At 41.1% G+C, this 26,318-nt stretch overlaps 1 protein-coding gene across 1 annotated transcript in view; it reads right to left on the reverse strand.

Annotated features, from left to right (window-relative positions):
• PXDNL (peroxidasin like) overlaps positions 1 to 26,318 on the reverse strand; it is a 244,176-nt gene that overhangs the window by 114,037 nt on the left and 103,821 nt on the right. Inside the window, exons 3-4 of the mRNA XM_038766521.1 lie at positions 13,347 to 13,418; positions 3,427 to 3,498 (exon numbers count right to left, since the gene is read on the reverse strand). Of these exons, the coding sequence (XP_038622449.1) occupies positions 3,427 to 3,498; positions 13,347 to 13,418 (144 nt within the window). The remainder of the gene's footprint in view (positions 1 to 3,426; positions 3,499 to 13,346; positions 13,419 to 26,318) is intronic.

A 26,318-nucleotide genomic window follows, 5' to 3' on the forward strand; every position in this document is an offset into this window, starting at 1 on the left:
TTCAAATCCGTGCCTCTATTGCACCATGATACCCTGTGGGGAAGAAGGGTCAAATGGAGGAGAGGGGCCAAGCTACCCAAAGAAAAGTTGCGAGCAGGTTGAAACAATGCCCATGTCATATGGGTTGATTCTTGGACCAAACACACCACAGGAGTGAGGATGCCATTCTACAGAAAGTACCATGTCTACATCCTCTCAATCTACTGCTTACTGGTGCTGAGTTGTGACTCGATACGACCTGAACATTCTCCTACCTCTAGTGGTCACTGAGGCAGGATATATCAGAGCTATTAACGAAGGCTTTTTCCCCCCCACACTAAAATTTCCAAAAAACAATGTACCAGGGACATGGGTGGATGATCTGAAGTGAAAACAATGTACCAGGGACATGGGTGGATGATCTGAAGTGCCCGAGTTCACAGGAACAGGAATTCCTAACCAATCAACGGTTCTGCTGCTCACTGAAGATGAGTCTTTAGGAGCTTCAGGAGGGAGAGGCAGAATCACCAGAGAAAATCAGGCAGCATTCATTCATTAATTCATTCAATCTTATTTATTGAGCGCTTACTGTGTGCAGACCACTGTACTAAGCGCTTGGGAAGTACAATTTGGCAACATACATAGACGGTCCCTACCCAACAACCCAACCTATTTCACCCAGCACTATACGGCCTGGTCTTTCCCTGGCCTTCCTGCCTCTCCTCCCTCAGGAAAGTTCTCTCCCACCCACCACCTGCCTAAAAGGAGAAGCAGCGTGGCTCAGCGGAAAGAGCTCGGGCTTTGGAGTCAGAGGTCATGGGTTCAAATCCCGGTTCTGCCAATTGTCAGCTGTGTGACTTTGGGCAAGTCACTTAGCTTCTCTGTGCCTCAGTTATCTCATCTGTAAAATGGGGATTAAGACTGTGAGCCCCCCGGGGGACAACCTGATCACCTTGTAACCTCCCCAGTGCTTAGAACAGTGCTTGGCACATAGTAAGTGCTTAACAAGTACCATCATTATTATTATTTTTTTAAGTGTTTTTGCAGTGCTCTGCACCAAGTAGGTGTTCAATACCATTGATAAATGTCATTATTATTATTAAAAGCTGATCTGGTTCTTAAGACTCTGAGCATCAGTCTGCTCTGAGGCAACTTGGTTCTGTTTTCTTCTCCCCTCTGAAATACAATATTTCTTCTCTCCAGGAATGTAACTACACCTTGTTTATTCATCTTTCACATCAGGATACAGAAACATCCTTAGGAAAATTAACCGAATCACATTAATGCTGAGTTGTGCTTCTTTTACTTTGAACACTGGCCCTGCGGCATAAGAATTTTGCATATTTACAATTACAGCTTTTCATTGAATGGTGAGACATGTGGAAATCATGTTGAAAGAGAATATAACCTGGGGTTGAAATAAATTTCAGTTTGGTGAGTTTCAAATGGACTAAAACCAGAACGATTTCAAGCCAGAGCTGGCACTGTGCCTTATGGTTGCCTGCAGACCTAGAATTATGAACAATTGTAAAAATACATAAATAAATCCTAGAGATTAACAGTTCAACCTTTGGGCTCTCAATACTTCTTTGAAGAGTTAGGAAAATATCAAAGCTATTAATCTACAAAGACATTTTAGAGTAGAGGGTAGTGCTAGACGGAAGTAGGAAAAAAGACTAGTTGATCCCTCTGAATCCTATGATTTGGTGATTCTGTAAGTCATTTTTCAAAACAAAAGCATGTGCTCATCCGATTGTGGTATAGGGCCATAAAATAGAGCATTTTCATGACTTTATAAAAATGACTGATATTTCTCAATCTCCAAAAAATAGCTGAATATTATTTGGGTTTAAAGCACTTATTGATGGAAACTGGATTTGTTTGGCAGACATTAGACTATAAACTCAGATACCAGACTGTAAACTCATTGTGGGCAGGGAATACTCTGCTGTATTGTACTCTCTTGAGTGCTTCATACAGTGTTCTGCACACAATAAACATTCAATAAATACCATTTATGATGATTGACTGTGAGCCCATTGTTGGGTAGGGGCCGTCTCTACATGTCGCCGACTTGTACTTTCCAAGCACTTAGTATGGTGCTCTGCACACAGTAAGCACTCAATAAATATGATTGAATGAAATTGATGATATCAGATCCCCTAACTTAGCAACTGTGAAACATTTATACACATATTGGGGCATTAGAATAATAAATACCTTACAGCCTTCTTTTACAGTTTTCATAATTAAAAAGTTCATGTAAGAAGCTTATTTCCTACTAAGAATGAGCTAGATCAAATACGCAGTTAAACACAACTAAGAAAATGCATGTACGTATCTATTACCGACTGTGAGAGAAAGACACAGTTAAAAGGAGTGGGAGAAGAACAGAATGAGGAACACAAGATCAATTGTTGCTAGTCCTCTGACAAAGAAGAAAATTATTTCTTATTTCACCCTGAACAGAATATTTGCATCAATGGAGTAATGATTGCATCCAACCGGTTTCCAATCTTGACTACTGTGACAGTGAATGGACGGTCATTTAAACAAATGGACTCCACTTCACAGATGAAGGCAATTTAGAGAACTCTTTAACTTGGGATATCAGAAGTCTTATTTACAACTGAAATGAAAAATGGCCTCACAATCAGCCTGAAAGAGTCTGGGGTCATATGCCAGAGTGCCCCCATAAAGAAACTGATAACGGTAATATAGAATTGAAGGCCGTCACTGACAAAGACAAAAACAAATCCAAAATGTCAGCATGAAAACCAGCATGCCTTTTGCAGGACACAAAATGTGATACCAACTTGACATTATCAAGCCAGTTGTGGCTTTCATCCATCGCTTTGGCTGTGAGATTTGGACCAAGAATGGATTACAATAAATGGTATTTTTTGAGTGCTTACTGGGTGCAGAACACAGCACTGAGTGCCTGGGAGAATATGAGAGTTGTTAGATACGTTCCCTTGTCCATGATGACCTTACAGTCAGAGGAGGTAGATAGAAATTAATATAGATAAATAATACAGAATATGTACTTTATAGATATGAACACGGGATAGCACGCCCAATCATCAGCATCATCTAAGGGCTTCACTTGGTTTCAAAAGGCAACAAAGGGTCAAAGCGATCAGGTCTTGGAATACAGTTAGACCAACAGGATCTAAGCAATGCTTGTAATATCACATCTTCACTGAGTAGGACATGGGAGGAGAACCGATGGCAAACACATATCCAAATAGACCCTAGGAATCTACAGAAGATGTTGCTTTTCAAGCTGGTCCAGAAGCCAAGTTGAAAAGAAATAACATTGAAAGAGAAATAATGGTAGGTATTTTTGAATCTAGCTTTACAGTCTGTACTTATATCCATGGCTATTGAATAAAACATGGAATAAACCTCTAAAGATGCTTCAATAAATGAGTTAGCATTACTTACAGCTGTTCCAAAGATATCAGTCCTGTAAATGCTTGTGGGTGTACTGTATGGATTTCATTCTTGTAGAGGTACCTGCAAAAATAATTTCATGTAGTGAGAAATAAATAGGACTAATATCTACATCTTCATAGGCATTCTGGTAGAGGAGATCAAATATATTAGATGAACCTATTAGTGTATTTTTGCCTAAGATTGGGCTGGGGATATTAAACTGTATTTCTACTGCCTCACCTGGACTACAAACATGAGGGACAAATTTAGAAGGATAATCTGAATAAAAATTACCTTGGGGAAACATTTGCTTCTTGAGGAGAAAGCAAACAAAAAGCCACAGCTCATAACAACACAATTATTCTGACTTCCCCAAATTTTCAATCAGTGGGCCCTCTGAAAGCTATGTCAGTAGACAGTGAACATCTTTTTCCCCAGTTTCAGGGAAATTACAGAACCACATCATCCAGTAGTCAATCAATCAATCACCAGCATTCATTACATGTCTACTGAGGGCTCTGTACTGAGCATTTGGGAGAGACTACAACTTAAGACAACCAATCAATCAATAGTTGAAGGAGCACGGCCTAGTGGAAAGAGCACGGGCCTGGAAGTTGAGAACCTGGATTCTAATTCCAACTCTGCTGTGTGACCTTGGGCCACTCAATTAACTTCTCTGTGCCAAAGTTACCTCATCACCAAACTGGGGGTTTATTGAGCCTGCAAGCCCTAGGTGCAAGAGGGAATGTGTTCAACCTGATTATCTTTTATCTACCCCAGCCCTTAATATAGTACTTGGCACACAGTAAGTGCTTGGGAATGAGTCTACCATCTCCCAAGCACTTAGTACAGTGCTTTGCACACAAAAAGCATTCAATAAATACCACTGATTAACAAATACCATTAAAATGGTACTGATAGAACATGTACTGGATGCAGAATACTGTACCACCACACAGTCTTCTAGGCTGTGAGCCCACTGTTGGGTAGGGACTGTCTCTATATGTTGTCAATTTGTACTTCCCAAGCACTTCGTACAGTGCTCTGCAAACAGTAAGCGCTCAATAAATATGATTGATTGATTGATTCCCTGCCCACAAACCTTGAGGGCAAAAACAGTGTGTAAATTCACACCTGTGTATTCTTTCCAGAGCTTAATGTAAAGGTTTGCACATAGCTTGCACTTAATGAGTACTAATACTACTGAAGAGCTGAGAGTCGCCGCATTGCAGTGACCCCCACGATCCCCAGATGGAACACGAGGTTCTAACTCCAAACTTTAATTTTTCCATCATGGCCCCACTACCTGCCTCCTAGTGTGACCACTGACAGCCCCTGCGACACGGGACATGCGGCAACATGTGAGATCACATGCATTCACCGGGCATGTACAGAAATGCGATGTCATCATATGCCCCATTTTGCCACCCTAGTCCGCCCAAACTGAGAAATAATGTTCCTCTGAGGAGGACACCCTGATTTTTTTCCAGTGTCTCTTTATTCCCCTCCATGACAGCTGCCACTTCTGAGTCATCAACTCAGTATCAAGAGTCAAGGCAGCAGGAGGCTAGGCCCTTAAAATAAAAATAGCAGAAATAAAGGTGTCCCACGCCATAGCTGTAGCGGGGTGGGGACAGACCAGCTGAAAACTGGACTGTCCAGTGTATAACCGGATGACTGATCACCCTTCTGACTCTACTCATCCTCCGCTACACCACACACTGCATTTGCTAATCCAGAGGCACCAGCCCTCCCTTTGGGCCAAGCTGAATTATCCGAGGCTGTTGTCTTTGCCCCTGCTCTGCTCCTCCTGCCCAGGTAGACCCGAGCACTGAAGGATCTCCAAGATCCGTTCTTTCCTCTCCATCCAAACTACTACCATGCTGGTTCAATCTCTCATCTTATCCCGACTGGATTACTGCATCAGGCTCCTCTCTGGTCTCCCATCCTCCTGTCTCTCCCCACTTCAGTCTATACTTCACGCTGCTGCCCGGATCATCTTTGTGCAGAAACACTCTGGGCATGTTACTCCCCTCCTCAAAAATCTCCAGTGGCTGCCTGTTTACCTAGGCATCAAGCAAAAACTCCTCACTCGGCTTCAAGGCTTTCCATCACTTCGCCCCCACCTACCTCACCTCCCTTTTCTCCTTCTCCAGCCCAGCCTGCACCCTCCGCTTCTCTGCCACCGCTGACCTCAATGTACCTCGTTCTCACCTGTTCCACCGTCGACCTCCAGCCCACGTCCTCCCCCTGGCCTGGAATGCCCTCCCTCCTCACATCCGCCAAACTAGCTCTCTTCCTCCCTTCAAAGCCCTAGTAAGGGCTCACCTCCTCCAAGAGGCCTTTCCAGACTGAGCCCCCGTTTTACTGTCCTCCTCCCCATCCCCCCACCCTACCTCCTTCCCCTCCCCACAGCACCTGTATATATGTTTGTACAGATTTATTACTCTATTTATTTTACTTGTACATATTTACTATTCTATTTATTTTGTTAATGATGTGCATATAGCTTTAATTCTATTTGTTCCGATGACTTGACACCTGTCCACATGTTTTGTTTTGTTGTCTGTCTCCCCCCTTCTAGACTGTGAGCCCGTTGTTGGGTAGGGACCATCTCTATATGTTGCCATCTTGTACTTCCCAAGTGTTTAGTACAGTGCTCTGCACACAGTAAGTGCTCAATAAATACAATTGAATGAATGAATGAACCTGGTTGTTTCAACCTTTGATCACAGTGTGTCTGGTGCAGAAGCTGGAGCCAACACAGGAAAAGATGGAAGACGCAATAATTGCAGAGACCTCCCCTCCTTCAGCCCATCACACTGCCTTAGCCCAATATTAGCAATGACTTCAGGAAAAATGAATATCAAAATTTCACAGCACTACATATTACCTATCAACCCTGGAGCATGTCAAAATTATTTCATTGGAAAACTGCCAACTTAAGGAGGCACTAATGTGATATTAAAATATTCCCTTGTCCCAGCATCAAGGACCTCTAAGGGAAAATACCTATACTTTAGTATATATAAAAAAAATCATCACTAATCAACACCTTCTGAGGACACTCAACTACACGAGATAACATACATACATACAGACGCAGAGTAACATAAAGGATAGAGCATGGGCCTGGGAGACAGAAGGTCACGGTTTCTAATCCCGGCTCTGCCACTTGTCTGCTGTGTGACCTTGGGCAAGTCACTTTACTTCTCTGTTCCTCAGTTATCTCATGTGTAAAATGGGGATTGAGAATGTAAACCCCATGTGGAACAGGGACTGTACCCAACCCAATTTGCTTGTTTCCACCCCAGCGCTTAGTACAGTGCCTCATAGCAAGTGCTTAAAAATTATCATAATAATGACAATAATAACATAATTCTTCGCCTCAAGGAACTTACTGTTTAATGGGAAAACAAGTACACATAAATTGACAAACACACAATAATAATAATAATATTAATTAAGCACTTACTACAGGCTGAGTACTGTACTAAATGTTGGGAAAGATACAAAATGATTCATCCCATCAGATTAGCTGCTGTCTCCTGTTACAGTTTAAGGGGCAGGGGGAATACCTATTTAAATCTCACTTTACAGATAAGGAAGCTGAGGCAGAGGGAATTTTTGTGACTTGCCCAAGGTCACCCAGCCAACAAGTGGCAGGGCTAATACTGGAACCTGTGCTACCTATCTACTTAATTATTCACTAGTTAATACTAGGTATGTTAAAAACAAAAACTCAAGTGTAGAAATAAAAGCGAGGCAAATTTATAAGCATAAAGAAATGATACACATATGCTGAGGTGGTGTTAGTAGGGTTTAAGGCTCACCAGGGAGAGAAATGGAAAAGAAAGGCTAACAGAGAAATCAATTATTGACCACTTCCTATGTGCAAAGCACTGTAAGAAGTGTTTGGAAGAGTATAATACATCAGAGTTGGTAGATTATTTCTCTGCCCACGAGGAACTTACAGTCTATAAGGGGATAACAGACATTAAAATTGATTATGAATATGTAGGTAAGTGTTGTGGGGCTGAGGGTGGGATGAATATCAAATGCTTAAATGGTACAGATCCAAGGGCACAGAAAGAGGAGGAGAAACTAACTTATTAAGTTCCCTGAAAAGGTATGTTTTGGGATTTCTAGTTTGTGGTTTATTATGGTATTTGTTAGGCACTTACTATGTGCCGGGCACTGTACTAAGTGCTGGGGTAGATACAAACTAATCAGGTTGGGCACAGTCTGTGTTTCACATGGGGCTCACATTATTAATCCCCATTATACAGTTGACGTAACTGAGGCGGAGAGAAGTAAAATGACTTGCCCAAGGTCACACGGCAGATGGATGGCAGAGCCGTGGTTAAAACCCAGGTCCTTCTGTTTCCCAGTCTCGGGCTCTCTCTACTATATCATGCTGGGTCTGTCCTATCTAACTATGATGCATCACTTGAGTCCTTACATCTGACAAAGGTTGTAGCAGAAGCCATTGCTTTTACTCATTTAATTTGGGATTTCTAATAAGCTCATTTTTCTCCAAGATTTTAGAACTACATCCAAAAAAGTTCTCAGAAAAGAGTCTTTTGACAAGATCCCATAAAGGACTCACAGACAATTAATGGCTATTTCAAGCCCATCATCTCATAATATCTCATGAGCTTGAATTTCTAGTGTATGATCCAATGCAATAAATATTTCAATATTACAGATTATCTTTTTGCTCTACAGTAACTAGAGCCACTATCTGGGATCATTTATTTGTCTTTCAGCATTTACTCATTTGGAGCGGAGGTAAGACACAATTGCCAAGGATGTCAATACTGTCATCAGGACAGAAATTTCTTCCTAGGAGCCAAAACGTATCTTTTCCATTATAAATATTTATAAACTGTTGATGGGAGAAGATTAGGTTCATTTCGGATGCTATCAAATCAGAGTAGCTCATTATGGATGAGATGTGGTCCAGATCAGGCATCCAGTCACCAGTTTGGGTTTCCAGAGTAACGGTTTGCCACTGCAGCAATGGAGCCTCGGTCAAAAGGAGCTTTTTTAAAGAACCAATCTAACTGGATTTTGAAAAAAGAGCCATGTAGCTGGAAGGAGTTTGTAAAACTCATCTTGTTCATGCCCTATCAGAACTAACCAACAGCCTTCCCAGACAGAGGGGATTCTTGCAAATCCTACAGGAAGCAGTGCTGCCTAGTGGAAAGAGCATGAGCTTGGGCAAATCACTTAACTTTTCTCTGCTTCTGCAAAATGGGGATGAAGGCATGGACTGTATCCAACCTGATTAGTTTATACTTACCCTAGTGCTTAGTACAGTTCCTGGCTCATAGTAAGAGCTTGACAGATACCATTAAAAACAAAACAAAAACAGATCCCACAACTTTCTGGTATCCTGTTCCAAACGTTAGTAAATAGAGGTTGTGCCCTCTATGGGAATGTCCCTAAACCCCTGTTGTTGGGCGTGAGTGGAAAGAAAAGGAGGGAACGGATGAAAGGATTTATACGCTGGAAGGCCTCAAGCATCTAACCATGGTAAGGGAGGGAATTTTCCAGGATAGACAGTTCCCATGAAACCCACTTAGTTCTGGAAAGATGGATGATTTAATGGAGACAAAGAATTTGTGGATGCACTACAGACGCCCTGTCTACCTCCTCCTCAGATCACTTATCATCATCATCATCATCAATCGTATTTATTGAGCGCTTACTATGTGCAGAGCACTGTACTAAGCGCTTGGGAAGTACAAATTGGCAACACATAGAGACAGTCCCTACCCAACGGTGGGCTCACAGTCTAAAAGGGGGAGACAGAGAACAAGATCAAACATACCAACAAAATAAAATAAATAGGATAGATATGTACAAGTAAAATAAATAAATAAATAAATAGAGTAATAAATATGTACAACCATATATACATATATACAGGTTGGGGCGCAGAATATGCTTTCACCATGAGGTCAAGATGATACACCAGTCCCTTCATGTCTATCATTCACACACTAGCTCTTCCACGCTATTATTTTGGCATTTTTCATAAACACAAAAGGAGAATCTAAATTTCCCTCATCCTGAAACTGTCAGCATGAAGATAAGAGACTGCTGGGATACAATCACCACCTAACAACCTAAGAATTAGGGATAGCTCCTTGTGGCATGGACTCATCTCTATCCATTCTACTGTACTGTACTCTCCCGAGCTCTTAGAACAGTGCTTTACACAAAATCAATAAATACAACTGGTTGATTAACTAAGCTGGTTGTGGGCAGGGAATGTGTCTGTTTGTTGTTGTATTGTACTCTCCCAAGTGCTTAGTACAGTGCTCTGCACACAGTAAGTTCTCAATAAATATAACTGAAAGACCATTATCCACTCGGAGGTCAAAAAGCCTAAGCCCACTGAAGAATTGTTATATCGTCACACTTGTTAAGCTCTGTACTGAGTGCTGGAGTAGATAAAAGATAATCAGGTCCCACTTGGGGCTCAGAGCATAAGTAGGTGGGAGAACAGGAATAAGATAGGAACATGGGAACACTCAAGGTTAAAGTGAACAACTCTTCCTTTATGCATTCTGAGTTACCATTTCCATACACAGTCCTTTTAATGAGGAAAGCTGAGGGTAGATGAGAAGTTAGGGCTTGCTAATATACAACCCCAACACCAAATGAAAGCTCCCAAGAAACCTGTGGTTTTTGGATTCCCCCAGTGAAAACATTGCTTTCCTAGCTTTGAAGCAGTATGGCCCAGTGGCTACAGCATGGGCCTTGGAGTCAAAAGGACCTGAGTTCTAATCCACCTCTGCCACTTGTATGCTGTGTGACCATGGGCAAGTCACTTCACTTCTCTGTGCCTCAGTTCCATCATCTGTAAGATGGGGATTAAGGCTGTGAGCCCCATGTGGGACTTGGACTGTGTCCAACCTGATTATTTTTTAGAACAGTGATTAGAACAATGCCTACATAAATGCTTAACAAATACCATTAAAAAAGCTACCCTTTTCTTACTGGTAGGATATGATAATGGGGTCGGGGCTGGGGGCGCATCTGCCTGTTGAGTATTCTCCATTGCCTGATTAGTGGAAAAATCTGCCTTTAGAGTCCACCAAGCTGGTGTGGTGGTAGGAGCAGTTTGGAAGTGATAGATTTTAGGAGCCCTAGGAACACTTTCCATAGCAAAAGCAGTAATTCTGGGGGAAAGGATTGCCATATCTTAGTTGCAAATGAATAATAATAATGATGATACTATTTGTTAAGTGCTTACTATGTGCCATGCACTGTTCTAAGCGCTGGAGCACTGTTCTTCCCATAACTTCTGAGGAGCAATGGAGCCTAGTGGAATGAATCCGATCCTGGAAGTCAGAGGGCCTGGGTTCTAATCCCAGCTCTGTCAGTTGCCTGCTGTGTGGCCTTGGGCAAGTCACTTAACTTCTCCGTACCTCAATTTCCTCATCTGCAAAATAAGAGTTGAATACCTGTTCTCCATCCTACTTAGACTATGAGCCCCACATGAGACAGGAACTGTGTCTTACCTGATTAACTTGCATCTATTCCAGCACTTAACACAGTGCTTGGTACATAGAAAGTAAATGCCACAGTTGTTTTTATTTTATTCCTGATTTTGCTGCTGCCTCCTAGCAGAGAACTTTCACCTTCCTATTGCTTCTTACTCTTGGCCTTGGTCTCCTTTTCCCTTCCTCAGGTCAACATCTAATTACTTCAGGGACTGTTTCATCTGCTTACATCATATCTACCTCAGCGTTTAGCACATAGTAAAACATAAGCTAATCCCACAATTATTATTACTATTCAGGAGTTTCCAAGCTTGGAGCCTTTCATTTCCTGCCAGTCCAACCAGACTATCTTGACTCATTTTCCACCCCACAACTGTCTCTTAGAGGAATGCGTTCGAGCAGTCCTGCCGAGTTACTGCACCTCCCAGCAGGGAATTGCTAAGGCATAGAAGGGAATCAGACCCAGTGAGTCACACATTAAAATTCCTCCTAAACTAAACTATGAAAGTCAGAGAGGTTTCATTCCTACCGAAGTGCTGCTAAGGCTGATTTAAATAAAAGAAGTCTGTCCTCATCCGTTCTTTCAGAGGATATTTTAATTTTAGCTGACCTTCCATGATTGTTACTGATACCACTTGCCATATACTGTTTCTCTCAGCTTCCCTCTTACTAACAGATTTTTTTAAAAAAGTGATTCCTAGGGACAGAGATGAAATTGGTACTGAGCTTATTTTCCACGACTTGAAAGATACTCCTATAAGCCAGGGCTATAGTTTCTAGTTCAAAGGACTCAACACAGCAGAAGCTTCCCAACAGTAGACCATCTGCTGAATAGCATCTGGAAATAAAGGAAACTGCATTCACATAGACTTTGTTAACTTCAATGGTGACAGTTCATCTCTCCATCACGCCCTCTTTTACTTTACTCCACCCCACTTCTGTGACACCTCTGCACTTGATATTCACCTCGCCCTCAGCCCCACAGCACTTACGTACATATCTGTAATTTATTTTAGTGTCTGCCTCTCCATCTAGACTGTAAGTTCCTTTTGGGTGGGAAACATGTCTACCGACTCTACTGTATGTACACTGCCAAGTGCCTAGTACGCTGTCCTGCACACAGCAAGTACTTAAATACCATTGATTGATTGCTAGCCACACAAATCTTGCAGGAGAGTAAAGAAAAAAGTTGAATTGTCAATAGGGGGAAATAAAGCCCCTGGTGCTCAGAAGCACTAAATGTACCTCTCAGAGAGAAATGGAGGCATAAAGTTAAATAAGATTTCAGTCCATAAAGTCTTTTGCTTTCTACCTGAACAGACTCTATCCATTCTCGCTTTTATTCTCCATTTCCCCAACCCACTTCCTCTTTGCTAGTTTATTTTCCTCTGAATAAGTGACACATTACCTTCTAACCTCTTTCATCTTCATCTAACCTAATTCAAAAGTAATAGCACTCCGATTACCGCACTCCACCTAGCTCTTGGCAAATACCTAGGCCTCAGCAGAGTTATTAATACAATTACAAGAATACTTCTAACTTCTCACTCTCAGAGGAGAGCTCTGAGAGTCAGTGTTTGCAAAACACTTGGGGAGGTTGGGAATTAAGATGCCATGAACTCTTGCAAAGTTTCCACTGATAGCTGCAACTGTGATGATAAATGACAGGAGGATACAGCAGTGGTATATATTTGACAATACCTCTCAAACGATTCTTATAATTACCTGATTCTGGAAAAACCTAAAATGCATATCATCAAGTACCTTCTGCTTTCATTTTTGGATTTTTGTAGTCTAAGGGCAGATTCAGTACAGCAGAATGGCTTTGGCCCACAGGGAAAAGGATACAATAAGAAAAGTCATTTGTATTCTTATAAGCACGCATCAGGAATCAAGCCAATATCAGTAGCCAATAAATGCCTTTTTCTTTGTACCAGTGAGAGACAGATAACTAGCCCAGTTGACTCTAATTATAGCTAACTGACCCAAAGCTTTGCTGCTTATCTGATCTCAACCAAGTTCCTTCTATCAAAATACTCCCTGTTCCTAGAAACAGCATGGGTGGCTGTCTTCTAACACCATTTTTCTTTTGGACCTATGTGACTTTGAGGTACGTTGCCTCTTTAGCTTTGGATATTAAAATCCTTATGGTTTCTGCTTTGTAATTTTTTTACTTCAATTTATAATTTTTCTGACCAGAAAATTAATGTTCTAGTAAGCAAAAATGGACACCATGGGACTCGTGCCTGTTTACCTCATCCAGCAGCATTTTGAAAACATTAAAATCTGAGAGGCTGTGGTAGAGCCCCACGATATTTCACAAGTAGATTATGCATTACTTTCAGGCAATAGCAGAAAAGGGAAGACGATCAATCAGCCCTATAGTTACTATTGATTTCTGTTGTGACTTACAGATAGAGCAAATTTTCCAGCCCTTCAAAAGCATTTCTGGAAATCCTCCTGATCTGGTTGTTGTTCAAAAGCCTGTTAAAATAAAAAAACAATGGAAAAATTCAGACTAAGGAACACACAGCCATCCCAACATCATCATCAGCAGCAGTAGGAAAGGAGTCGATCCTCAAGTCAGGAGGCTTTCGCTATTGCTGGTCTTTCACCCCAGTGGTGGTTACTTGGGGAAAGAAGGAAGGAAGGAAGGTTATTTCCCTATTTTTGCCCCAGCCAAGCTCCTCCTCCAGATGACTCAGCTATGAGGGCCAGACTCCCTGATAAACACACCCATCTTCCAAGTACCACTCCATAGATGTTGGGGTTTTTTTATGTTTATGTCTCTAATAGGTCACAATACAATTAGCAATTTAAACACTGAAATGGAGGTGAACAAGAATAGAGTGAGCTAAATGATAGACAAGTCACAGATAAATGACCATTCAACTACTCCTCTGAGAGCTGAGAAAAGGCATGCCTAGTAAATGAAAGGTACAGTCATCTTTCCACAACTGCTAATTACATTTAAAATGAAATAAAAATCACCCAAACTTGTTTCTATAAAAGATGTTAACCATTTGCAGAGCCCTGTAAGAATTCGTTTTCATCTTTACACCATTTGCCAGGAGATCTTTGGTGGAAAATGATGTTTTATTTAGTTATTTTATTTAATCACAAGACACATGAACCACTCTCAAATTCAACCCATTGAGGTGAATGCATTTTAAATGTGCTGGGAAGAATTTAATTGAATTGGTTCAGACACTGCAAAAAGCTGTGCTCTTCTGAAACCAAAGAGATCCTTAGAGTCTCTTGCCATATTCCAGTGTTCGCGGGTTGATTTTTCATAAGTGTTGACTTTGGTTCTGTTGAATGATTGATTCAGAAAATAGAAGAATTTTTCTGCTTTGGAAAATCTGATAGAGAGTGTTCATTACCCTAGCATGGCCTAGTGGAAAGAGCAGGGGCCTTGGAGCAAAGGGTCTTGGGTTCTAATACCAACTTCACCACTCACCTGCTGTGTGATCTTGGGCTAGACACAATTTCTCTATCCCTGTGTCCTCATCTGTAAAATTCAATACCTGTTCTCCCTCCTATTAGATTTTGTGAGTCCCATGTGGGACAACCTGATAACCCTGTATCTACCCCAGCGCTTAGAACAGTGCTTGGCACACAGTAAGCGCTTAACAAATACCATCATTATTATTATGTGCTCCCCCTAGCCTGAAACTCCTTCCTCTCCACATATGCCAGACCTTCACTCTCTCCACCTTCAAAGTACAATTAAGGTCACATCTTCTCCATGAGGCCTTCCCTGACTAAGCCCTCTTTTCCCGGCTCATTCTCCTTCTGAGCTAGCTATACACTTGGATCTGTGACCTCTGAACATTTGATATCTACATCTACCCTCAACCCCATAGTATTTATATATGTACCTTTAAGTCATTTATTATAAGTTATTTATTCATACTGATGTCTGTCTCCCCCTCTAGACTTTAAGCTGACTATGTGCAGGTAACATTTTGGCTAATTCTGTTTATTGTATTTTCTCAAGCACTTCGAACAGTTCTCTGCACATCAATCAATCAATCAATCAATCGTATTTATTGAGTGCTTACTGTGTGCAGGGCACTGTACTAAGCGTTTGGGAAGTACAAGTTGGCAACATACAGAGAGAGTCCCTACCCAACAGTGGGCTCACAGTCTAGAAGGGGGAGAATAAGCACTTAATAAATACCACTGATTGGTTGGAAGTTTTCATATATTTCTATTCTACCTGTGTTGTGTATTTCATGGATTCTACTGTGCATTCTAATTTCTGAGTGATTATGCTAAAAATAAAGTTGGAAAACAAGGATGAAAAGGCATTACAGAAAGCTCGGTGCCCCCGCCCCCACTCCCCAAATCTGGTGGGACAGGAAAAAATCTTGAGAGGAAACTTTGGTATTGAAGTTGTTTTGATACCAAAAAAAGACCAGAGTTGAATGGAAAAGAGTCTTTGGTTTATTGTAAGGATGTTACCAATAAAGAGAATGATTTATGATGACAGCCGCAATGCTTCTCCTTTGAATGATAATAAAACCTGAGGTGGAAAGGGAAGGCAGCAGTGGGCTTTCTCTAAAAATCCCAGAAAATCAATCTTACCCATTAGGAAAATGCTCTAGTTATTTTTATGAGTTGCTAAACGGCTTTTGAATCTATAAAATGTGCCTTGGTACCTTTTTAATAAACCTGCTAGTGAACCAAGCTCCAAACATGTAAAATGATATCAATTCAAACTGCATAAAACTCACCAGGAGAAGCAATTTATCTAATTCATGAGTCTGATTAAGGCATCAAAGATAACTTTGTAGAGATATTTGGTGTACCTGAAGGAGTGATCTGAAACTATGTTTGTGGTGATAGCAGTAATAAGGGAGTGAGGGCATCCCTATTTAACAGGTTTCCATATGGGCAGGGAATATGTCTGCTAATTCTGTTGTATTGTACTCTCCGAAGCGCTTAGTACAGTGTTCTGCACATAGCAAGTGCTGAATAAATAACAGTGATTGATAAGCACCTTTATTATCATTATAATTAAGGATAATAATAATAATTTATTAAGCACTTCCTCTATGCCAAGCACTGGGGAATGTGTCTGCTAATTCTATTGTACTCTCTGAAGCGCTTAGAACAGTGCTCTGCACATAGTAAGCGCTTAATAAATGCCATTATTATTATTATTATACAAGTTAATCAGGTATGACACAATTCCTGTCTCACATGGGGCTGAGGACCTAAATTAGAGGGAGGATGTTCAATCTCCATTTTACAGATGAGGTAACTGAGGCACTTGTCCAAGGACACACAGCAGACAAGTGGCAGAGCTGGGATTAGAACCCAGGTCCTCTGACTCCCAGACTGGGCTCTATTAGGCTTCACTGCTTCCAATTTGTTAACAAGTACTTAATTTGTTAATTGCCACTCTAAATGCAAGCGTACACTTCAATCCCATTTCTCAACTTGTTCTATGCTTGAGAGTCCTTATAAGGTCATCTTTAGCTAAAAAATAAAGCTGGTTCTGCTTTAAAAGGTTAATTACATCACTGCTATAAACGCAAGAACTGACCATGCTGTAATTTCCATGGCTCCATATGAATTCCCCCATAAAAGATTTCCCTTGAGTTCTGAATCCCATCTCACAGTCTGAAATAGATAGAAATCCCAGAAAAGAACGAAGACCTATCTCTGGGGTCTATTCAACAGCAAGAAAACAGTTGTGGTCATTGACAAACAGAATAAGTGCAGGGTCCACTTGGAGAGAGAAAGGAGAAAAAAACCTCACAAATTCAAAATTATGGGATCTCTTGTCTGAAATGATGGGTGAGCCTCTATTTGAGACTTCAGGGCAGAGAACCTGCAAAGAGGATCTGATTATAGAGCGACTTGCATATGCACTTCCAGTTCACACATTCTCATTCCTGCCAGCAAAGTTGCTAAACACTGACAAAGATTTTCGCAAGTGGTATGGACAGAAATTAGTGATTTAAAAATCATTCGACAGATCGAAAGTGGTGCTAGTGCTTTAATCTTCTACATGTACAAATTACAATATTAACCAAATCAAATATTGTCTGAACCTTGGGCAGTAGGATGGGGGCTGCGTGGCAATAAAAAATAATATGCTGAAGTCTACAGCTTTAACTATGTAGCGGGAATACAAAATAGTTGGAGTTGCTTTTTTGCTTTTTTTTTCTTGCCATGAAGTTTTTACTTGATCTCGGCCTCTCTTGAGGAAATCATTCCAATTAATTTAGACTGATTTGGAACAGGATTCAATTCCTCCAAAACTATAAAGAGAAGCATTCATTCATTCAATCGTATTTATTGAGCATTTACTGTGTGCAGAGCACTGTACTAAGCGCTTGGGAAGTACAAGCTGGCAACATATAGAGACGGTCCCTACCCAACAGTTGGCAGCGTGGACTAGTAGAAGCAATATGGTCTAGAAGAGAGAGCATGAATTTTTTTATGGTATTTAAGCACTTGGTGTGTGCCAGGCACTCTTCTAGGTGCTGTGACAGATATAAGGTTGGATGCAGTCCATGACCCCCACAGCTTTAATTCCCATTTTATAGCTGAGGTAACTGAGGCATGGAGAAGTGAAGTAATTTGCCCAAGATCACACCAGACAAGAGGCAGAGCCAGGATTATAACCCATGTCCTGCTGACTCCCACGCCAGATTTGTGAGGTCCTTTTAGGCTGGACTGTCTTTTATTCGATTGGCCTAACTATATTTCCAAGCATTTAATGCAGTGTTATGCACATTGTGGGTGCTCAATACATATTGATGATTATGATGATGGTGATGTAAGCTCCTTGAGGGCAGGGATCAGGTCTACCTACTCTATTGCATTGTACTCTCCCAAGTGAGTTGCGCTCTGCACACAATAAGCTCTCAATAAATACCATTGATTGACGATGATGATTGGCATTTGTTGAGAGGGGAGATGTCAAAATTTAGTATCGGAGAATGCTCCAGATCTTACTCATGACAGTTAATGAACTCAGGTAAAAACAAGGCTCCTGAAGGAAGTTCTGTTGGTGAACATTTGGGAGCTGAAGAGATATTCAAACTCCATTCTGCAGCTTCCCAAGGCAAATCCCTTGGTCTGATTCTACATATTACAGTAATGCTTACTTTTAATCTGGATCATCTCGAGAGCTGTAGTTTATCCTACCCTTAGTGCAAAGGTTTTGTACACTTCATTTCCAGGCTTACAAAAGTAAACACAATATAAGGCTGTTGTAAACATCCACCAGCATGGTTTGGCTGGTCCCATGGTTACCATGGCCTGGATTCACAAATGGAGTCAGTAATGACTCATTCTTGATCCTTTTCCATAGCCATATTTTGAACAAATTATTACTTTTTTTAAAAAGTACCTCATGAATCACTTCCAGCTCAGAAAAGGACAAGTAACAAGCTGATCTGTATCAAAATACAGTCATCGGTTTTGGCAGCCAACTTTTCCCGTAGTTACTGCTTCTTGAGGAAAAAAAAAAGATTTTTGTTGGTTAGTTCTTTATCAAAGTGAAGCTTCAGGGTTTCCTTGAGGGTTTTTTAAAAAATTTCTAAACAGTGTTTCAAATGGATCAGAACCTACAATACATCGTTACATTAACCAATTTTTCTGTATCCCAGAAAAGAGGGAAAAAATCTGTCAGAATGAGGCTTTCTAATGTCCGTTGTCAGCCATTATCAAGAAATTCTTTTTGAAATCCTTGAATCTGCTTCACAGGGGCAGGTCAGAGCTGGGGCAGCAGAGGCAGATGTTGGGAGAGGAGACAATGGTACCTACAGAGTGGGTTTTGTAAGATGACAACAGCTACGAAAGCCCTTTGTGAGAGCTGGTATTTGTTGACTTCTAAGAAAGTGCAAAGAGGAGAAGGGATGAGGAGGAAGGATGACTCCACTCCCCTGGCAGCCTGTTAGCATCTCACGGCACCCTCAGATCAGTCTAACCCTATTCTCAATAATTGTTCTCCTTCCTACTTAGACCTCGGACCCCAGGTGAGAGAGGTACTGCTTCCCATCTGAGTGTCTTTGATCTACCCCAAAGCTTAAAACAGTGTCTGACACACTGTAAACCACTTACAAATACCATAATCACCGTCAGTATTTTCTAACAGGGCCCTGTCTTCCCTCAACCACACATCCCCAGCATCGGCACCAGAGGCCAGCTCTGGAAAGAAAATAATTATAATAACAATTGTGGTATTTGTTAAGTGCTTATTATGTGCCAGGCACTACGCTAAGAGCTGAGGTAGATACATGCAAATCAGGTTGGACACAGTCCCTACCCCCGTGGGGCTCACTGTTTCAATCCCCATTTTTACAGTTGAGGTATCTGAGACATCAGAGAAGGGAGGTGACTTACCCAAGGCCACAAAGAGGATGAGTGGTGCAGACAGGATTAGAACTCATGACCTTCTGATTCCCAGGCCCATGCTTTAACTACTAAACCAAAATGAGCGATGGAGCCCAGGAAGATGAGTGGCTACAAAAGTGGGAGGGTGGCAGGAAGTGAGACAAACCGGCTGACTGAGTGGAGAACGGGGACAAGACTGGGCTAGAGCAGCAGAGAAATGGGGCCAGTAGCAGGTGGAGGTTGTATTATTTCCAGGGCAAAGTTGAGTCTTAGTACTATCCCCTCTGTCAAAGAGACTTCCTGCCTAGAAATTCTACGGAAAAGGCCAGAGGAGACAAAAAATTTAGCACCAATCACACTCATCCCCAAACAGTAAAGCAGGATTCTGTTGGAGCAGAGAATGAAAGTCTGGATCAGATAATTAATGTCCCAGAGCCCAGCAAAAAAATTCCAAAGGATGGAAAAATATTTTGGAAGCTGGGGTCCGAGCTCTATCACACACTGTGCTACTCACCCTCTACTAACTGCCTGAGATGAGTTCATCCAGTAAGCACTTCAATTATGACCCGCAAGAGGATGACTCAAGGATGGAAGGGTACTTCAAGGCTTCTCACTTCTCCTTTCTTACAGTTTCCAAGATACCATCACTGGGATATGCAGCCACCACTTGATACTTCCAAGTCAAAAACTGATTTTACAATCGATCTCCCAGGCCCCAAACCTTCCTTGCTTTCCAATGTACTATCTCCAGCCCAGCACCCACCCAAAACCAATATTTTTGGGAAGTTTAACAATTCGTCCCATGCAAGATGATGGTCCTCAACCGTCTCCTTGGGAAGTGGAGGAAGTTTATCCAGTGTCAAACCCTCTGAGTGTTGGAGCAAGGACAACATGTGAGCGTCCTTAAAGGCCATTTGACCCCGGCCCCAATTCCCCATCCCATTCAAATGTCCACTAATTGGTTGCACCACATCTTTCCCTGCTACTCAGAGAAGACTTGTAGGGTGGCTGGTGATTTTCTCACAAACAAGTATTTGTCATCAGACCACAATTATTCAATATTTGCCAGATAATCCAGTGGTGAAACTCTGATTAAGAATTTCTCAGTTCACAAGTCAGATTGTAGGACTCATGAAATATGAAGAAAAAGATATCCTCAAAGTCTGGACTACAAATTTTGAAACAAAGTAATTCAGATAAAACTATAGCTTTGTTGCTTTGATTGGAACTAGGTCCACAATCCAATTGGAAGGTTGTTCTTTCCATATTGGAAATATCATTCTGGATTTACTCCTGGGCCAAGGCATACAAGCAAAAGGCTCAGCAGCATTAAAAATCTCCAGTTTCCCTTTGTCAAAGAGCCTCCCAGTGATAAACAGGATAATAATAATGATAACAATGGTGTTTGTTAAGTGCTTATTACAAGCCAAGACCTTTAATAAGCACTGGGATAGATACAATACAATCTCACAGTCTGAGAGGGAGGGAGAATGGTTTTTTCTATCCCCATTTTATAGACGAGATAATTGAGGCAGAGAGAAGTGAAGTGATTTGCCCAAGGTCACAGAAACGACAAATGGAGGAGCTGGGACTAGAACCCATGACCTTCTGGCTCCCAGGCCCAAGGTCTATCCACTATGCCATGTTGCTTTCTCTGAGGATAAGTTTGTGTCTCATCAGTCCCCGAGGGACTGTCATAGAACAAAAAAATAGGCGTTTGCTCCAGGCTCAGCCTAGAACAAGCTTAAAAATTAATGTCTCGTATTTGTGAAAATATAAATGTACCCATAAATAGAGAGATTGTAAAACATAATAGAGATAGTATAAAATATGATGTCATTGTGTAAACATTATAAAATAAAGTAAATGCTATTATTAATACCCAGATTACAGAACACATTAGAGAGATCATAAAAAATACTACAGAGTTATGTAAATCAGTATTATAAAAATATAGCAAGTAGAGATGTAATAGCAATGTGATAGCTCATATTCCACCAGTGATATTTTTTAAAAGATGCATCATCTATGAAATCCCTGCTGAGACTCATGGGAATCGAGAATAGAACAAAATCACTGGGTATTCATGAATCTTTGGTTGGTTGCACCTACTGAAAATAGCTGAAGTTTCCCTTCAGTGTCATTGAGCTATTAGCTCGGGTCACTATTTGAACTGCTCTGTTTTGAGTTAATTCAAAAGGTTATGTTTAATGATTTACAATACTGAATCCACAGGGCCTTCATTCACCTCTTCATTATACCAGATTTAGAAGGGTGAAATCAGGTTCACAGACTCTAAATCTGGGTCTCCTGACATCCTGTCCATCCTGACCCCTATAGTTGTAATTATTTTCATATGTGTCTCTGTTGCTACTCTAAAATGCAAAAGCCTTGAGAGCAGGGATTTGCTTCTTTGGTACTTCGTTAGTACAGTGCACCACACCAATGGGCTCCCAATAAAAGCCCTTTCTTTGTCTCCAATTTTTTGAGATGTAGCATAAGAGCAGAGGATGGGAGAGCAGGTGTGAAACCAGGCATGTGCGTGTGGGAGGAAATTGTCATTATTAACAGCATTTGTTGAACATTTGGCACCAGTGTGTGCACAGCCCTTTTTTACATGCTTGGGAACAGACCACAGAAGTCAAAATTCCTCCCTACTTTCTAATTTGGGTCCCCAAAATTTATGACTCCCTCCCTAAAATCCAGCCTACGCACACACCTAGACCCAACCCAGTGGCTCACATGACACTATGATTAAATCATCTTTGCACCTCTTTACCTCTGAAGTCCCTCTGTCTGCACAAACCATCTTGATACCAAGTTTAAAACCACCCATTGGTTTTAAAACCACCCAAAGGGTCTTTCCCACATTGCCTTATATTCTCATGTGGACTTCTCACACCAGTTAGCCATTCAATTTTATGTTTCATTTTCATGTTTCCTCAATTTATATGTTGCTTTTCCTGTGAATGTGAAGGGAAACTGACATGGCTGTTTTCCATTCAATAGCTCCCTCTCTTCATCCTGGGCAGCACATACCAGTTTTCTTCCTGAAAAGTGTGTTTTTTCATCCATTTACCCTTTGTAATCAGTTTTCTATGGCACAGTAATCCATGACTCTTCACTATTCACATAATTACAGGAGTCAGTCTGACACTGACATCAGAAATGGTAAAAAACCTACCTGTTAATAAGCAAGTCTACTGAACTCACAGAAAATGACTCCAAGACAATTCTTGAGGGAAAACACATGAGTCTGGCTTCAGTAATTTAGTATTTTCTACATGCTGTAATAATAATAATAATAATAATAATAATGGTATTTGTTAAATGCTTACTATGTGCAAATCACTGTTCTAAGCGCTGGAGAGGATACAAGGTGATCAGGTTGTCCCATGGGGGGCTTACAGTCTTCATCCTCATTTTACAGATGAGGGAACTGAGGCACAGAGAAGTGAAGTGACTTGACCAAAGTCACAGAGCTGACAGTTGGCGGAGCTGGGACTTGAACCCATGACCTCTGACTCCAAAGCCCGGGATCTTTCCACTGAGCTACGTTGCTTCTTGTTGTAATAGACAATATTACATTGGGAAAAAATTACCACTACCACTCTATGGTTAAGATTCTTTACTACGGTCAATTCCCTCCCTTGATGCTTCAACTGACTAATAAAGCATCAATCCTGGTTATACCCAGGGACCTCGTTTTCAATATGCACCTGCAACAATGACTTTTCAGTTCTTCCTTGACTTTGCTTTTCAAAGTGGGGAAGTGAAAATGGCTGGCATGTCTGAGAAAAGAAAACAAGAGGTAGGTAGTCCAGTGAACCCATGAACTCTACCTTAAAAAGACATGGACTTCTCTCTCCTCTGTTTTGTCCCACCTTTTATTTTTTCCTTTTTTTTAAATGAATTAAACAATGAACAATTTAAGGTGCTTTATTAAATTCTTTCAAGTCCCCACTTGGATCCCTCCTATAAAATGCTCAGTCAGTGTGATTCAGCAGCCTACCCTTTATCCCTCTTTTTTATCTACTTTATCAGGGTCCTTCATCCACCCCAAGGTAGAAAACGTTTCCTCATTATTTTGGCCATTGACTCTTCCCATCTCAAGCTCTATCAGATCACAACCCCTTTATATCAGGACTCACCAATTCAGGTAGGCCTTCTGAACCCCTCCAGGAAATCATTCCAAACCTACTCTCTCTCCTTCCCCAAATATTTGTTTCACCTCTGTCCTGCTCGTCTATACTTTGGTATAAAACCACATTGGTTTTAATCAGGTTTCCACCATTTCAACAACTCCTCCTAGCGAACAGAGGCCAGTCTAGTCTCCCCTTTCGTAACTCCTCACAACCTTCGGTGCACAACTCTGCTCTTAGTAAATACTGCTCAATCACATAGTATGGGTAAGCAGATCATGGCAAGTAGCAGTAGGCTGCAGAGAATTCAACTATACTGATTTTGTGGACTTTCTCCAGTCTCAGGGAAAGATCTGAGCAGAAGCAGAAAATATCCATTAACCCTCTTCCTACTCCATAGTTTGAGTGCTGGCTAGGAGAAGGGGAACTGGCCTTAAGCAGATTCTGGTCAAAAATTCATATTCCCACTGGAACAAAAAATAGTGACAAAAACTACACTTGCACACTGCAGTCTCGGCCACGATCTAAGATTCAACTCTGAGCCCGAGGAACCCCAGAAAGTTTCGGCAGATGATTTCTAAACCATCTGAGAGTCTAGTTTTTTTAGATGAGTTCTTCACAAGGCATTTTTCACAGAACTAAAGGCAGTCATACTACTAGTGAATTTTGTTGAACTATATGGTACCAAAGTTTTTGTTATAATTTTAAACATTTTCTTCAATAACTAAATATAGGATGATCTGAGCCATACATGAAAATGATTTAATTCTGGACACAAGAGAAAAAAACCTCATGATAGCTCAAAGGAATAATAAGCTGGAAAAGGCCAAATATCAGAACAGGAGAAGCCTGAATCTGACTTTCATTTGCTTTTATGAGAGTTATACCTTTCTCCTATAATTTCTGGAAGAAAAAAACCCCAGCTATAAATTTATCTTTAACGCGAGTGATTGCAAACTCTATGCTAAACATGGTTATAAAATATTTTCCATTGGAGCTTTAGGAAATCCTAATGTCTCATTTATGTTCATAATAAATCACATGCAGTTTGTCATAACCCCTTCTTTGGCATGCAATCAGACACACTTGGTGCTTTTACACTTAAAATCTTCAAGTTGCTGATTATGCTGCCAACCATAGCAACATTTCCATTAGCAAAAAAACATGAAATTGCATGCCTCTGTTTATAAAATAGTCTCCTCACTTTTGAACATTGAAAAATAAGCTCAAGAAGACCTTATAAACGTGAAAAAACCTGTAATTTCTTTTTTTTCCCCACTCCTTGGACAAAAACAATGATGACAATATTTATTAAGTGCTTACTATATGTGCCGCACTTTATGTTTATGTTGGGGTAGATACAAGATAATCAGATAGGGCACAATACCTGACCCACGCAGGTCTCACAGTCTAAGAGATGGTGAGCGTGGGTATTATATCCATTTTACAGATGGGGCAATTGACGTATAGAGAAATTAGGTGACTTACCTGATGTCACACAGCAGGCAACTGACAAAGCCAGGACTGGAATCTGGGTCTTAACTCCTAATCCTGTGTTCCACTAAGCCACTCTGATTCATTCATTCATTCAATCATATTTTTTGAGCACTTACTGCATGCAAAGCACTACTAGGAGCTTGGGAGAGTACACTACAACAACAGACACACTCCCTACCCACAGATCTGTCCTTGTTCATTATTCCCTACTCCCACTAAGCCGGTCACCCGACCTGTCCACACCTCAGGCAGCTAGGATCACTTCCCCAACTTCAGATGTTGCCTATAATCGATGTTCAGCAGATCGCCATTCCCACAGCACTGACTTGATACTAGAGAGGAATTTCCCATCGTAAACACAGATGGACCTCAGTCCAGTCACGGAGACGTCAGGACCAACAACCTGCATGAAGGACCTGATTACGGAGCTAGTAGTTGGTACAGTGCCTCCCTCTCACTCTCTCAACCCTGCCAGTCATGTTGCCGTAGGAGCAGTGAGCCAATATGGGGAAAAGGATGCAGGACACATGCAGATACCCACTTGCTCCGTACCAGGAGGCGATAAACAGAGATTGCAATTCCGTAGACCTGCATCATCTTTTCAACAGACTTTTGTTTTCTGAGATATGAGTCAGTTTACAGTACATCTTTAAATCCTGCAAACACAATGAGTGTTATTCTCCTCCCCAACTGAGCAGAAGGTGGCCTGGAGTAGTCTGGGTGATATCATTCTTCAACACGGTTGGGCCAACATGGTTGCCCTAATGGCATGCCAATGGCCAGAGGTTTTTTTGATGGAGCCATTGATATAATCACATCAGCATTATATAATGCATATTATATATAATAATATATAAAATATATAAAATATATTATATAATGCATTATATTAATGTATTAATGCATTATATGCATTATTATAAGTTATTCATGAGACTTTGATAAAAACAGTGTTGGAGGCATTATGGACTGCTTTGCCCACTCTCCCTACTTCTCTCACTGCCAGTTAAGCTTTTCACCTGCAAGTGCTGGCCAGGAGCTGGTAATAATAATAATTAGCAATTATGGTATTTGTTAAGCACTTATTTCATGCCAGGCACTATACTAAGCACTGGTGATAGAACAGTACCATTCCTTTGGGTCTGGGCTGGGAGAAACAGGCTAGCCTGGTGGATTCCACATCAGATTAGCAGGGAATCCTTTAGAAGGACTGCATTGCTCTGGCACCCTCTCTATGGTGCAGCCTCTGAAGAAATTGTGTTGAATGATACTTTCTAATCCTATATTCCTTTCCAAAAGATAGGAATCATGCCCAGAAAACATTGACCTGTGGGGTTTTGCTTATTTTCTTTGTGCTTCTTCATCAGTTTTAAGTGAGCATGTACCT

The sequence above is a fragment of the Tachyglossus aculeatus genome, chromosome 25, assembly GCF_015852505.1.
Source record: "Tachyglossus aculeatus isolate mTacAcu1 chromosome 25, mTacAcu1.pri, whole genome shotgun sequence".
Taxonomy (NCBI): Eukaryota; Metazoa; Chordata; class Mammalia; order Monotremata; family Tachyglossidae; genus Tachyglossus; species Tachyglossus aculeatus.